The sequence below is a fragment of the Lathamus discolor genome, chromosome 6, assembly GCF_037157495.1.
Source record: "Lathamus discolor isolate bLatDis1 chromosome 6, bLatDis1.hap1, whole genome shotgun sequence".
NCBI lineage: Eukaryota > Metazoa > Chordata > Aves > Psittaciformes > Psittacidae > Lathamus > Lathamus discolor.
The window spans coordinates 45314522-45330273 of record NC_088889.1 but is presented as its reverse complement, the minus strand read 5'-3'; the positions used below and the strand labels follow the sequence as shown (position 1 = coordinate 45330273).

The 15752-nt window shown below is 38.4% G+C and overlaps 1 protein-coding gene across 9 annotated transcripts in view; it reads left to right on the top strand.

Moving 5' to 3' along the window:
* DPH6 (diphthamine biosynthesis 6) overlaps nucleotides 1-15752 on the top strand; it is a 220532-nt gene that overhangs the window by 33361 nt on the left and 171419 nt on the right. For all 9 annotated transcript variants that reach the window (XM_065686551.1, XM_065686552.1, XM_065686549.1 and 6 more), the window contains exon 4: nucleotides 15056-15129. In XM_065686551.1, coding sequence (XP_065542623.1) covers nucleotides 15056-15129 — 74 coding nt within the window. The remainder of the gene's footprint in view (nucleotides 1-15055; nucleotides 15130-15752) is intronic.

The window sequence follows — 15752 nt, the reverse complement described above, 5'->3', positions numbered from 1 at the left end:
GTAACTAAGGTATAACACAAAACCGCTACTGCTACCACCAATAATAATAATAAGGGAAATAACAGGGGAAGAGAATACAACTGCTCACCACCCGCTGACTGACACGCAGCCTGACGTGAGCAGTGATCTGGGCCTTCTGGGTAACTCCCCCCAGTTTATGTAGTGGGCATGATGTGCTGTGGTATGGAATACCTCTTTGGTTAGTTTGGGTAAGGTGTCCTGTCTTGGCTTCCTCCTGGCTTCCCCTCCTCCGTGGCAGAGCATGAGACTCAGAAAGTCCTTGGTCAGAGTAAACATTACTGAGCAACAACTAAAAACATCGGTGTTATCAGCGCTGTTCCCAGGCTGAAAGGCAAAACCACAGCACTGCACCAGCTACTAAGAAGAATGACTGCTACTGCTGAACCCAGGACACTGAAGAATTCCACACCTTGAGTAATGGATACACATCAGTTCAGTCGTTGTGGGAGACTGTGTTTGAACTGATGTATATCTGTTATTATTTTCTTTTTTCTTACATTTAGGAATGCTGCTCCTTGTCCATTCAGAAACCTATAAATATTGTTCAATATTACGCAGGTAGAATGCTTTCTTTTTATTGATGCTTACATCGGAGTATTTAGTAGTCTGCCAGTTATTATGAGAGAGGCCAATTTTAATTTTCTTTCATTAAAATAAAGTGAAAGCTCTTAATATGAGTGCTGCTAAAAGGGTGTTTTGAAGCTTGGACCAGACTGGGAGTTTTTGAGGCTTCTTTCAGAAATTAAAGAAATTCCAGTCTAGTTATACATACCTATAGCTTCAAGGACTGATGTCAGATAACTGTGTCATAAGTTGTTTCCTCCCCAAAGACTTGAAATTCAGTCAAGTTCTGCTCTGTAAAGTCTTGTTTACTGTAGTATGCAATATACAAGTAAAAAGTATACTTTGAGTATAAGGTATAAAACGGTAATATAATGTGGGCCTACTGTGCTGAGTGTAACATGTCTAACATGCTTTTAGTAAGGGAATATTGCTTGTTACTTGTTTGGGGTTTATTTTTAGCTCCTTACTTGCATTAAAAGTCTGTATTTTTAATTGATCATAATTATTAGGCTCTAAATACCTGATGTAGAAGTTATTTTACTGCAAATGGGAGAATATTATTCTTAAGAACATGTTATTAAGCTAGCATTCTTCCAAGTTACTGTATCTAAACAAAAGGTAGATATAGACAACTTTAAGAGATTTGTGATTTTATGTGGCTAGAGTAGCTGAAGCATCTGAAATGTGTTCATTCAGCATATATACTTGGAACTGAGATTACATAGAAAAAGAATTGTTCCTGTCGTGATAATAAAATGGGAAGAACCCTTGATTCTTGCTGCTAAGCTGTCCAGTGAAGAGAAAGGTTTGTTTCTTTATGTAGACTTACTAAAGCTTGTCAGAGAACATATTTTGATACCGTTTTGAAATGTTTCTCTTAAGACTTGGAACTGTTGCTATCATTTTTGTAATGCTAGGTTACCTTGTCGTCTTTTTTTTTTTTTTTTTTTAAATACAGTGATATAAAAATAATCCAAGCAAAGGCACTTTATAAAAGAATTAAACCTAGAAATAAGTGTGGCATTTCATGCTTCATTGCAATCTGGGGAAAACTTTGTTGAAAGTTGCAGTATTTTCATCAGTAAAGAATAAATGATGTCATAGACGAGGAGCATAAACTAACAGTGTTTTCACAAAGCATGTGCATTTTCTTTTTTGCTCATTCTTACCATGAAAAGTGTGGTGCGGGCTCTGGAGTTTTGCAGTAGTAATTTTGGGGCAAAAAGGACTGTGTGAATGCTTAAATCTGAAATCTGAAGAGGATCCTTCTACTAAAACTTAGCAGAAAACGTATACCACTGTAAAAAATTTTGGGGGTTTGGGGGTTTGTTTTTCGTGGTTTTTTTTTTTTGTTTTTTTTTAAAGAATTAACGGAATATTTTATGAGGATCATCTTAAACTCATATAGGGTGTAGAGGAATTTGACAGTTGTGAGTGTGCCTCTATTTAGCTCATTTTCGTTCATTGGTATTTTCTCACCGTTTGGACATAATGATTCCCAGGATCAGGGATACTTGGACAAAAAAAGGTGAAGAACCCAGATGTATCAATTCGATGTGATGGAACAAACTTTTGGTGTTGCATTGTTGAGATTCCTAAGAGTTTTCAAAAACTTGCAAGCCCTGTTGACTTTTGGAGAAGTAACGAAAATTCATTTGAAGATTAGAGGAGGATTCATGACATCTCTGTTCCAAGTCCAAAAAGAAAAAGGCCTTTCTTTTAGACCTGTGTTCCAAATAGAATGTTTTCCTCCAGCTTAATGTTTTTAGAAGGTCCCGTGTTCTGCTGTTATGCAAGAAGGAGTGATGATAAACTTATCTGGTTACTGGCAGTGCAGATAATGAAAATATTTCTGAGAGTTAATCTAAAATATGTTATCACTGGAAAAAAATTAGATTTGGAATATTTATTGGAGATCTTGTGTGAGATTTTTTGTGTGGTACTTCAGAGCCCATTCCAAGTTGATCTGCTCATAGGAGCAATAGCAAATAATGATTTAGTAATTTGACAATGTTTATATGCAATCCTGAAGAAATTGTTATGGAGTGATGTAATTTGCAAATAAATGTGTAGATGTAGCAGAACAAGTGACACTGTTTCATGCAGGAAGGATTACATACTTGCATACTTACAGGACAGAGAGGTTTCCTAGTTACAGCAATGGCTTAGTATAATCTAAATTGCCTTTAAATCTATTGCCTGCCTGTGAGAGAAGAGTAACTTTACTAAAGTTGGTGAAACTATACTATTAGTATCACAATGGGCCCAAGCTGCCTAACTATTTGCACTGTGCAAATGGAATTGAATATACAGTGGGGTTAGGTGTCTTAAGTGTTTTTAAATAACAAGAAGGATGAAATTGTCAAACAACCTTTAGAAAAAATTCATTGACTTAGAATATAATGTTTATACTGTAATATGAATAATTATATGTAATACTTTATATGTTTAAGCATATGCTCCTAGAATGTTTTCAGGTGAAAATTGTGTGGCTTTCCACCAAGCTGGCTTCTGTTTGCCATCCAGTGGCCTAAGGTTTCACATTAGATTAATACCAAATGAGGTTAATTTTAATCCTCAAGCATGCCTTTCTTCTTATACATCCATTTTCTGCTAACTTTGTATTCCAGTAACTCATAACACTACAATAATCTTTGATATAATACTTGCTTTATAATGAAAACCTACACTTTGACACTTTAAGAAAAGGTAGAACTTTGAACAAAACAAAAAAAGGAAAGCAAAAGCAATAGGATTTTTTGTAAATTGTCCATCTACAGTTAAATATATAATATAAACCTATAATAAATGCTCAGAACAATGTAGATATATTCCAGCTGCTCCAGCCAACGAGCCGGCTTCATTTGGAGCTCGGCTCAGATGCCTCTATACAAACGCCCATAGCATGGGGAACAAACAAGAGGAATTAGAGATGTGTGCACGGCCACAGGGGTATGATATAATAGGCATCACAGAAACATGGTGGGATGGCTCCTGTGACTGGAGTGTTGGAATGGAAGGTTACAGGCTCTTTAGAAAAGACAGGCCTGGCAGGCGGGGAGGGGGAGTTGCCCTTTATGTTAGGGATAGGCTGGAGAGTATGGAACTCTGTCTGGGGACAGGTGAGCAGTCAACAGAGAGTTTGTGGGTCAGGGTTAAAGAGAAAACAGCCGTGGGAGACATTACTGTGGAAATCTGTTACAGACTGCCTGATCAAGGAGAACCTGTGGATGAAGCACTCTACAGACAGATAGGAAAAGCCTCACGCTCGCAGGCCCTTGTTCTCATGGGGGGCTTCAACTACCCTGATATCTGGTGCAGGGATGGCACGGCCCACCAGAAGCAATGCAAGGAGGTTCCTCGGTTGTGTGGAAGACAACTTCCTTCTGCAAGTAATAGAGGAGCTGACACAGAGAGGTGCCATGCTTGAACTCATGCTCACCAACAGGGAAGGGCTGGTTGGAAATGTGATGCTCCAGGGCAGCCTTGGTTGCAGCAATCATGAGATGGTTGAATTCGAGATCCTCAGGACAGCGAGAAGAGCGTGCAGCAAGCTCACTGCCCTGGACTTCGGGAGAGCAGACTTTGGCCTCTTCAGGAACCTGCTTAGTGAGGTTCCATGGGATATGGCCCTGGAGGGCAGGGAGGACCAAGACTCTTGGTTGATATTCAAGGATCACCTGCTACAAGCTCAGGAGTGCTGCATCCCAACTAGAAGGAAGAGCGGCAGGAGGGCCAGGAGACCTCCTTGGAAGGATAAGGAGCTGCTGAGAAAAATTCTAAGGAAAAAAGGGGCTTATAAAAAGTGGAAGCAATGACAGGCAGCCTGGGTAGAGTACAGGGATGTTGTCCAGGAAGCTAGGGACCAGGTTAGGAAGGCTAAGGCCCAGTTAGAATTAAACTTGGCTAGGGATGTTAAGGATAACAGGAAGGGATTCTATGGGTACATAGCAAACAAAAAACAGACTAGGGACAACACAAGCCCCCTGAGGAAGCTCTCAGGAGAACTGGCTACACAGGATTTGGAGAAGGCTGAGGTTCTGAATGACTTCTTTGCCTCGCTCTTCACTGGCAAAGGCTCTGACTGCACCACCCAGTTCTTAGAAGGCAGACGCAGGGACTGTGAGAATGAAGACCTTGGGCCCACTGTAGGAGAGGATCTGGTTCGAGACCATCTTAAGAACCTGAAAGCACACATGTCTATGGGACCTGATGAAATCCATCTGCGGGTCCTGAAGGAGCTGGCGAATGAAGTTGCTAAGCCACTGGCCATCGTATTTGAAAAATCATGGCAGTCAGGTGAAGTTCCCGACGACTGGAAAAAGGGAAATATAACCCCCATGTTCAAGAAGGGAAAAATGGAAGACCCGGGGAATGATAGACCAGTCAGTCTTACCTCTGTGCCTGGCAAAATCTTGGAGCAGATTCTCCTGGAAGGCATGCTGAGGCACATGAAAGACAACAAGGTGCTTGGTGACAGCCAGCATGGCTTCACTAAGGGGAAATCCTGCCTGACCAAGTTGGTGGCCTTCTATGATGGGGCTACAGAACTGATGGACAAGGCTAAAGCAGTTGATGTCATCTGCCTGAACTTGTGCAAAGCGTTTGACACTGTCCCATGCAACAAACTTGTCTCTAAATTGGAGAGACATCAATTTCATAGGTGGACCACTTGGTGGATAAAGAACTGGCTGGATGGCCACACACAAAGAGTTGTGGTCAATGGCTCAATGTCCAGCTGGAGGCTGGTAACGAGTGGTGTCCCTCGGGGATCGGTGTTGGGACCGGTCTTGTTTAACATCTTCATTGCTGACAGGGACAGTGGGATTGAGTGCACCCTCAGCAAGTTTGCCGATGACACCAAGCTGTGTGGTCCGGTTGATATGCTGGAGGGAAGGGATGCCATCCAGAGGGACCTTGACATGCTTGTGAGGTGGGCTGATGCCAACCTTATGAAGTTCAACCATGCCAAGTGCAAGGTCCTACACCTGCGTCGGAGCAATCCCAGACACAGCTACGGACTGGGCAGAGAAGAAATTCAGAGCGGCCCTGCAGAGAAGGACTTGGGGGTGCTGGTCGATGAGAAAATGAACATGGGCCGGCAGTGTGCGCTCGCAGCCCAGAAAGCCAACCGTATCCTGGGCTGCATCAAAAGGAGCGTGACCAGCAGGTCGAAGGAGGTGATCCTGCCCCTCTACTCTGCTCTTGTGAGACCTCACCTGGAGTATTGTCTGCAGTTCTGGTGTCCTCAACATAAAAAGGACATGGAACTGCTGGAACAAGTCCAGAGGAGGGCCACGAGGATGATCAGGGGACTGGAGCACCTCCCGTATGAAGACAGGCTGAGAAAGCTGGGGCTGTTCAGCCTGGAGAAGAGAAGGCTGCGTGGAGACCTCATAGCAGCCTTCCAGTACCTGAAGGGGGCCTATAGGGATGCTGGGGAGGGACTCTTCGTCAGGGACTGTAGTGACAGGACAAGGGGTAACTGGTTAAAACTTAAACAGGGGAAGTTTAGATTGGGTATAAGGAGGAAATTCTTTCCTGTCAGAGTGGTGATGCACTGGAATGGGTTGCCCAGGGAGGCTGTGAGTGCTCCATCTCTGGCAGTGTTCAAGGCCAGGTTGGACAGAGCCTTGGGTGGCATGGTTTAGTGTGAGGTGTCCCTGCCCATGGCAGGGGGGTTGGAACTAGATGATCTTGAGGTCCTTTCCAGCCCTAACTATTCTATGAATCTGTGGTTCTAAAATTTTGAATTTATTAATCAGTCAATTACACATACTTCAGCATTATAGTTTTTGTGACAATTCAGGAATAATTACAAATATTATGAATCTGCACATTGTTCTTTAGTTATCATGATCATGTTACCATGTATGCAGATGGGAACAGGCTGTTTGTAGAAGTCTGAGTTACTCTTCAGACTTAATTATGAAATTTCAGCTTTGTCTTTATGTTTGTCATTGTATATTTTTTATTTAAATACTTCAAATTACTGAATGTGATCAACATTTCAGGCAAGAAGTAATGAACACTTTTGACAGTGGTTGCACAACTCGTTCAAGTATTGTGTTTAATAGTTTTATATCTTGGTCAACCTTAACTGAAAGATCATTCCTCTTAAGGGATGTGATACGTTTGCTCCAATATGGTATGCTCCAGATGCTATTTTGTCAAGGCTAGTTGCTGTAATGCTAAGTTTGAGAATTAAATTTTGATTAAGTGTATGATTTAAAAATACTTCCTGTAGCTCTTTTCCTGCAAATACAAAGTTACAAAGCTTTGAACATTCAGTATTATGCAAAGATAATCCTAAAAGATAAAGGCTTTGTACAGTTCTTTGGAGTTTTAAGTCATGAGAAAAATATGAGCAAACTGCCATATTCTTTAAAGTATTTTTTCTTTTTTTTTTTGTAATTTATTTTAAAATTCAGTGATGATGTGAGAGTGTATAGATGTGTATAGATGCACCTTAAATAGATTTCATAAATATGAAGTGCAGCTTTGAAAGATGTTCTCAGCTGTAGTACATGCGAGAATGAGCTAAGTGTACATAAACATACCTGCTTGTCATACTTGTTAGTGACAATAAAATTGACTTATGCCATCTGAAATTCTTACATGATTTAGAATGTGTTAAAATAAGCAGGCAACTACTTTAATGTTACATTAAGGCATACAAGAGCTAATTTTAGAAATATATTGATTTTGATTTTAGTATTCTATAGTTTTTGATAGGTATATCTATATTCAATTTTATTAAATGTATTGGGTTTAGCATAGCTTAATTTCATTTGAAAAAAGTTATTTAGAAAAAAAGTTTTGTGCAAGAGCATCTGAAAAGATGTCTCAGCTTGTATTCTATGAAAGGAATTAATACATGAGATAACAAAAAAAAAAAAAATTCCTTAAGAATGATGTGTAATTCCTAAGATGAATTGTTCCGTTTGTAAATGCAGCTAAGCAGAGAATCAGTATATCAGGAAAACCTGCATTTATGGTGTGATGTATGTCTATAGTGGAATATTTTCCTGGTTTCCTGTTTCTGCTATTTAGAATTTAATTCTATTTTTTTTTAATTGCAGTATTTCACCATATGCTGTTTGATATTAGACTTAGAGAATGGTATTTCTGTCTCTTTTGCTCTCTCTCCTTTTTAATTTGCAATGGTGTTTGCATGTGCTTATGTGCATACAAATATACATACACCTGCACCATCTCTCTGAATCTTTGGTGCTTGCAGGTAGCAAGAGGACCATATACTAATTGTAGTTATTACGAGACTGCAGTTAGATATTGAAAACTGCGACTGAGAGCTAATGAATACCCCCCCTATACTGAATTAAGCCATCAGTTATGCTTAAAAGTAGTAGTGTGTCTGTGCTCTGTGCAGGGCACTCCTAAAAGTTAATAAGCTTTTAAAGCGTGTAAGTTACGTAGTAGTATTTCCTTGTGTAGATACATACTATTAAGCAAAAGTAATTTACTTTTGAAGTGAGTTAAGCTAAGCCCCACAAAGACTCCTGAAGTTTTCCCTGAGTGTTCACACAGGGACTTTATGTGAATTCACATTAATGTCCACCCCTGGTTTTGGAACTACTTCTTAAGGAATGAAGGCATGAGATTGTGCTTTGAGGTCTCGAAGTGGAAGACAGCAAAGTCCCAGATGGCATGTACTGATCTGCAAGACTCTGTGATCCATAGCTAGCCTGCAGAACCTTACCAAACAGAAGTTTTTCAATTTGTAGAGTTATTATATCCCTATATCTCAGGGATGTTTTCCATACTGTCTTTGATTACCTTCAGCTGCCTTTGACAAGAATATCAAGGCTTAGAAAAATCACATACTCTGTTTGAAATCATGGTAATCAGTGATCTTGGAATACTTCACAAATTATACAGTAAAACTCATATTTAAGGATTCTCCATTCCAATAATTGCAGAAGCCTAAAAGTCCTCTTACTAATGTATATATTGTCAATCACATACCTGCAAATATGTTGTGGTTTAATTTGAAGTTTTGCAAATGAATTATAATCATTATTTAGACACAAATTACCTTAAACTTCAATTTAAGTGTGTGTAACAGTTTTCTGTTACTCATGCAAGCTTCAAGGAAGATAGTAATTGGAAAGACAGTTTCATTTGGAGATGATCTATTTTATATCTTGGTCATAAAATGAACTCTTGTGACAAAGCTCTGAAGCAAATGTTAAAAATTAAAGCTAGTTTAACCATTCTTCAGCTATTTATATTTGAGTTTTTTTACAAACCTTAATGAAATAAACTAAATTTTTAGGGATATTCTGCATTTTTCTGAATGGGATTGTTCAAATTTTGTTGGAATGCACATGAACAGGCATATATTGGCCCTCGAACTTCCCTTTTCTTTCTTTGATATTATTTTGGCTATTTTATGCAATATTTCTTAAGTTAGACATCATTAAGGTGGTAAATAGTTCTGTGCAAGTGATATGCTTAGCAGTAACCTTTACTGATAATGTGATATTGTCTGTATGTCTTGTTTTGTTCAGCTTTCTCTGGCGCTGATGAAGCCTAAGGCTGCTGTTTCTTTGAGTTGCTGATAATTTTTTATCTGATTAACTGACACATTTAGTTGAAATCAGACACAGCCCGTAGGCTGGGCATGAATTTAATTTAAAAAGTATCAAAGGTTTGCACTGTGTGCTGTTTAATCATCGTGTTTATCAGGCAAAGAAAAATTACTGGAAGGGCCATAGGGAGAGGGTTATCTTAAGGAGCAGTAACTTGGGAAATTGATAATAACTCCAAGGTAATTTACAGCTAACTTTCACATTCATTAATATAACATTTCCCACTAATAATTACTGTGCATGTAATATACTAATTAAATTGAAAACATTAGCACTATTTTTTTTTTCCCCTGAACTCTGAGAGGGTCAGGTATAGACATTAAAATGTGAAATTAAAGAAAACTTCTGTACTAATACTACTGCAATGAATATTCTTCTTATTAGTAGAATACTTCTACCAGTATTGTATGCTACAATGCATATGTAGACATTTCCTCAAATTATCATCATTATACTTAATTGAATTTCAGTCACTGAAACAAAAAAAAAGGCAAAATTAAAATCACAATGTGCTAATGTAAATTGTTCTTACATTTTTGTTTATATTTTACTTGAACTGTGAACCAGTGTATCAGTACATGGGTATTATAGAGCCACCTTTGAAAACAGCATAACAGCAAGCATATTTATGCCACTGATGTTTTGGAGCCTTCAAAAAACTTATTTAATTTTTATACCGTTTTCTGATAGAAAATACAACTAAAAGTAATTGCAATACATATAAAGCGGCATTTTTGAATTGTGTTATTCATTAAACTGTTTATAACTTCAAAAGCATGAAGCTTTAAACGTGAATTCTACATTTTAGTACAGTTGCAGAGATCAGTTTGCTGTTCTTAGTATGAAGATTACTCTTCAGGAATGTTATGAAAAGGAATAAATCAATGGTTATAACAAGATGTAATAATGATGTAATTCCACACAAGAAAAAAGCCACCCTTCCATGTTAACTTTCCTTGAATATTTTTCTGTTCTGTTACTTTTTATATGATATCTAACATCTTTCCTTCAGTTTTCCGAAATTTATTTCCTTGGCTTTGGAGTTCAGTGCAAATCCTTGATACTTCGCCTGCAGATGTTAGCCTTTTCTGCCTATGCTGGGCCTGCTGTTTTTCGAACATGTTTTTTATGGTGCCAAACCTGATCAGATTCCACATTTAAGGTGAAATGTAGTAACCTAGACCTGACACCACTGATTCTGGGATTGATTCTCTGCTAATGATGATCAGCTCTGAATAAAACGAAATCCAATCTGTTTGCAAAATGTCCAGTAAGTTAATACCAAACAGTGAATCCAGTAAAGAACTAGGTTTCAGTTAGTTCTCTGTATGCTTCAAGTACTGAGCTGAACACATTGTGTGGCAGGGCTTTATGTAAACTTTGTCCAGTTGAGGAATTTACGAAGATTGTTAGACCATAGTTGGTATTTTTTCTGTTCCACCTCATACTCCATTCTTCTTCGATGAGGGGGTCATTAAGAACAGCCAACATGGTTTTATGAGGGGGAAGTCATGTATGACCAACCTTATAGCCTTCTATGAGGAAGTGACTAGGTGGAGGGATGATGGTAGAGCGGTAGATGTAGTTTTTCTTGATTTCAGTAAGGCATTTGATACTGTCTCCCACAGCATCCTCATAGATAAGCTAAGGAAGTGTGGGCTTGATGATCAAGTAGTGAGGTGGATCGAGAACTGGTTGAAAGGAAGAAGGCAGAGAGTTGTGGTCAATGGCGCAGAATCTAGCTGGAGGTCTGTGACTAGTGGAGTTCCTCAGGGGTCGGTGCTGGGACCAGTGCTGTTTAATATTTTCATCAATGACCTGGATGAGGGAACTGAGTGCACCCTCAGCAAGTTTGCTGATGACACAAAACTGGGAGGAGTGGCTGACACACCAGAGGACTGTGCTGCCATTCAGCGAGACCTGGACAGGCTGGAGAGTTGGGCGGGGAGAAACTTGATGAAATTTAACAAGGGCAAGTGTAGAGTCTTGCATCTGGGGAAGAACAACCCCATGTACCAGTACAGGTTGGGGGTTGACCTGCTGGAAAGTAGTGAAGGGGAAAGGGACCTGGGGGTCCTGGTGGATAGGAGGATGACCATGAGCCAGCAATGTGCTCTTGTGGCCAAGAAGGCAAATGGCATCTTAGGGTGCATTAGGAAGGGAGTGGTTAGTAGGTCAAGAGAGGTTCTCCTCCCCCTCTACTCAGCCTTGGTGAGGCCGCATCTGGAATATTGCGTCCAGTTCTGGGCCCCTCTGTTCAAGAAGGACAGGGAATTGCTTGAAGGAGTCCAGCGCAGAGCCACAAAGATGATTAAGGGAGTGGAACATCTCCCTTATGAGGAGAGGCTGAGGGAGCTGGGTCTCTTTAGCTTGCAAAAGAGGAGACTGAGGGGTGACCTCATCAATGTTTACAAATATGTGAAGGGTAGGTGTCAGGATGATGGAGCTAGGCTTTTTTCAGTGATATCCAGTGATAGGACAAGGGGCAATGGGTGTAAACTGGAACATAGGAAGTTCCACGTTAACATCAGGAAGAACTTCTTTACTGTAAGAGTGACAGAGCACTGGAACAGGTTGCCCAGGGGGGTTGTGGAGTCTCCTACACTGGAGATATTCAAGGCCCGCCTGGACAAGTTCCTGTGTGATGTACTGTAGGTTACCCTGCTCTTGCAGGGGGGTTGGACTAGATGATCTTTTTAGGTCCCTTCCAACCCTTGGGATTCTGTGATTCTGTGATTCACTTCAAATATTCTTGTTACTTGCATTTCTGCCACTCTAGCCTTGATTTGTTGAACCATACAGAATAGGGGGTTGAATTTATTCCATTTCATGGTATGTAAGTGTATTAACTAGTTCTCCCATTTCAAAGCATATACTAAGCGTATTGCTGTTTCTCCTTGTGGAAGCTGCTGTTTGAACAGTAATGGAAGCTTATATTTGCTCTTTACCATGAGAAGAAATAAATGAAAAGTGATGGTGGTGAATAGCTCCCTGTCAAAAGTCTTTAAACATGAAAGCTAACCACAGCTGAAAAGTAATACTGTGTACTGCCACTTCAAAAGTTGATTAAAACTTACATATTATAGGAGGAAATAAACTAGAAGAAGTGCAAAATATTTTGTATAAGATTATTTAAATTAGATTTAATATGACTTGTAAGCAAGCAGCCAGTGACAGTCTTCTGTTCTAACTTCAAAATATAGTGTGTACATGTGTACATATACATGTGTATATATACAAACACAGACATGCTTACATGTGTGTGTTCATATATATGTATACATATATATGTATTTATGTAGGCATTCATATACATGCACATCCACTGCCTGTGTAACAAATGTGTATAATTGAAGAAAAGCAACCACCCCTAACAAAACCTATGAGTAATCTTCTTGATATTTAAATTTTGAGTTTGGCCATTGTTCCAACAGTTGTTTAACTATCTTGATGGATTAAATGTGCTGTATCATGTATAATTGTGATACCTTGCATGAAGAAGTAGTAGCGAAAAAGCATTTGAATGTTCAATATGTCCAATACTGGGAGGCTGTGGAGCTGATTGCAGAAGTTCTTTATGATTTTGGTTTTTGTTTTGTTGTTGTTCTCTGGATCATAGACTAAATCTGCTTTACTCTTCCCTTGCCATCGCCCCTGAAACCCTGGTCTGCTTCATGATCATATAAATGCAGATGTTTTTCTGCTTTTGTCTTCCCTTATTCCATTCTGTAGTTGAATGCTTTTTTCACTATGAAAGTGTTCAGTTTTATTACCATATATTGTTCTAGTCTCTGATAGTCTCGATATACTTCACAGCAGGAGTCTCACATTTGCTTGCAAAAGTGAGAAGCTTCAGCCATTCTGATTCTATGATTCCTTTACTAATATATTAGCGTGAGCAGAAAAGGATAAAGGCTGCTTCATTCCTTCACACACAAAGATGTGTGGTGACATGGAAACATGAACAGCTAATATTTAATGAGTTAATATTGGTTTGTGATGTCAGATCCTGTGCATGGACCACTTCATGATTATTACTTTGAGGATATATTGCTTGTGATTTAATTGTTCACATAGGCAGAAACACAGGTGATGTTTCTGGACATGTTGGATGATGTTAGGGTTATTCTTTCTTGCATAAAAATAGAAGTAAACAAGACTGAGCTGTCATGGTATTAGATTTAACTAAAAAGAATTTTGAAGAGTGCAACTTAAGCACAATTGTAGCAGTACAGATGAACTGCCTGTCAAAAATGCATGAAACGAAATAAGTGTAAAATATTTTAGACATACTTGAAGATACAAGAAAGCTTCATGAATCATTTTATTAAATTTAAAGAAAACTCTACGTAGCTGTTAACTTTTTAAGAAATGTAATTCTAGGTGAGTGAGTTATGTAAATTGAGATGTTTGTGGTTTTTCTTTATTCTGAAAGGAGCTTTGAAATGTTGCACAGAAAGCTGAAATAGAAGCAGAAATAATATTGGGTAATAGTACTAGCAATGATAATGCTGGCAGTGGATAGTGTACAAGTGACAGATAATCTAAAAGTAATTTTTAGCAGTACTATTACTTCTGGGTATGTGAGAAGCATCAATCTGAAGCCTGTATGTTTTCACATTGTTTCATACTAAGTGGTATACCCATTAATGACATGTAGAAGTAGATAAATTGTGAAAAGTGATACGATTTTTAGATTAGTATAGCTAGAAATTTTGATAAATACAGTGGCTCTTAAATCAGAAGTATAGATGGGTGTGAATAACTTAGGAATTTGGTTGGGCAAGTATGAGGTGAGAATTAATGTGAAAAATAAGATAATAGATGTAGGAAGGAATATTCCAGACAGACATAAACCAGGAATTTTTTTCCCTTCAGTATAATTATGAATAAAACACCTTCCACATCATTCATTGATAAGAAACTGAAAATGAACTTTAAATTCAGACCCATGGCAGGCAAAGACTGGTTTGATTTTGAAGTTCATATATAGGTATATAGTTGAAAATTTTGCATTAACATCTTGCTGCAAGCTTCCCAGGATTGCTGTCTATTTGAGCAGGTCCAGAGGTTTAAGTCATGCTGTGTATTTATGGTCAACCTTGGTTAAAAGACTTGGTTAAAGTCTAGATGGAGCAAATTTTAGGAAGAAAAAGTAAGGTCAGCATGTTGGTTGGGACTCAAGCAACTTAAAAATGCAAGACCTCAGTGCATTTTCAAATGTTACGTTCTCACTGTGTTTACAAGAAAAAAAGTGCTGTTGGCTTAGGTAATTGAAATTAAAGAGAAAATATGTCTTGGAAGACTTTTTTGTAGCAGAGTTTTTAAAAGGTGATGTTAAGTTGCCTGCGCGTTTTCTTCTTCTGGTGTTAGGGTAAAAAGCTTGATCTCACACCCTCTGGTGCTGCCTATTATGGCAAATGCTAACAGCTTAATTAATCTTCATAATTGTAAATACAATTTTGTAAGTACATAGTTGTATTTATACAAATAAATATTTATTTGTAGGTGGGATAGCTAACACTTCAGTTATAGTGAACAGCTGGAAGGAATTTTCAGGATGTCAGGAGAACTTTAGGATAAGGTGTTAAATACGGTACTTCTGAGTTACCCTGGTTATTTCTTCTGTAAAATGGTACATGAGTCAAGTAGATGATTGTGTTAGAGTAATAGCCATGTAGGAGGTCAGCTGCACTGCTCTCTTCCATTCAAGATCGGCATTCCAGCCCATTTAGTTCCATATGTTGGACACAGGGAAAAAATTTATTCTTGGTTGATTCTGCTAGTAGAGATTCTGAATCTCTATTGCTTAGGCCACCATATACTGCTGTCGTTAATATTCCATGTCTCTTTTTCAGGACAAAGAAGGAGTAGAGGCTGTATCTGTGGGAGCCATTCTTTCTGACTACCAGAGAGTCCGAGTTGAAGATGTGTAAGAAAATATTAACCCTTATTAATATACACATTCTGGAGAAAGGGCTTTTCTTTCTCTGTTGTTTTCTAACTCAAATTCTGGAGCGGAGACAGTTGCTTATTTTCTCATGTTCTATGATACCTAATTATTCAATTTGTTAATCTAAGTGTTTTTCCCCTCACTCCCATGGAACCATGTATTTCTTACTAAAAATCCAGTAAAGACAATACTGGATTTTTTGATTGCTATTCAGGTGTGTTAATGGAGCTGTTGAAAATGCTTAGAGTTTTGAAATTAAAATAGTAGAGTATGTTCAGATCTCTGATTTCAACAGTTCAGTTGGAATCTCAGTTAAGAAAGTTTACTCAATAAAAGTGTTGTGGTCAAGTACCTCTGTTTTTCAACAGAGTGTTAATATACAGGAACATCATGTGGCATATTATCAGGAGTTAAATGCAAGAAAATCCTTATATGCATATATTTCCTTACTTCCATAAAACCTAAAATACGTTATCATTAATCAGGAGCTTTGGTTTGTTATTTCTGCTGTGCACATTCTTTAAGTATAGATGAATTGTGATACTTTTTGAGAGTCTTAAATTAAAAAAAAAGGATTATGTAATGGGAATTGTGTGTGTTAT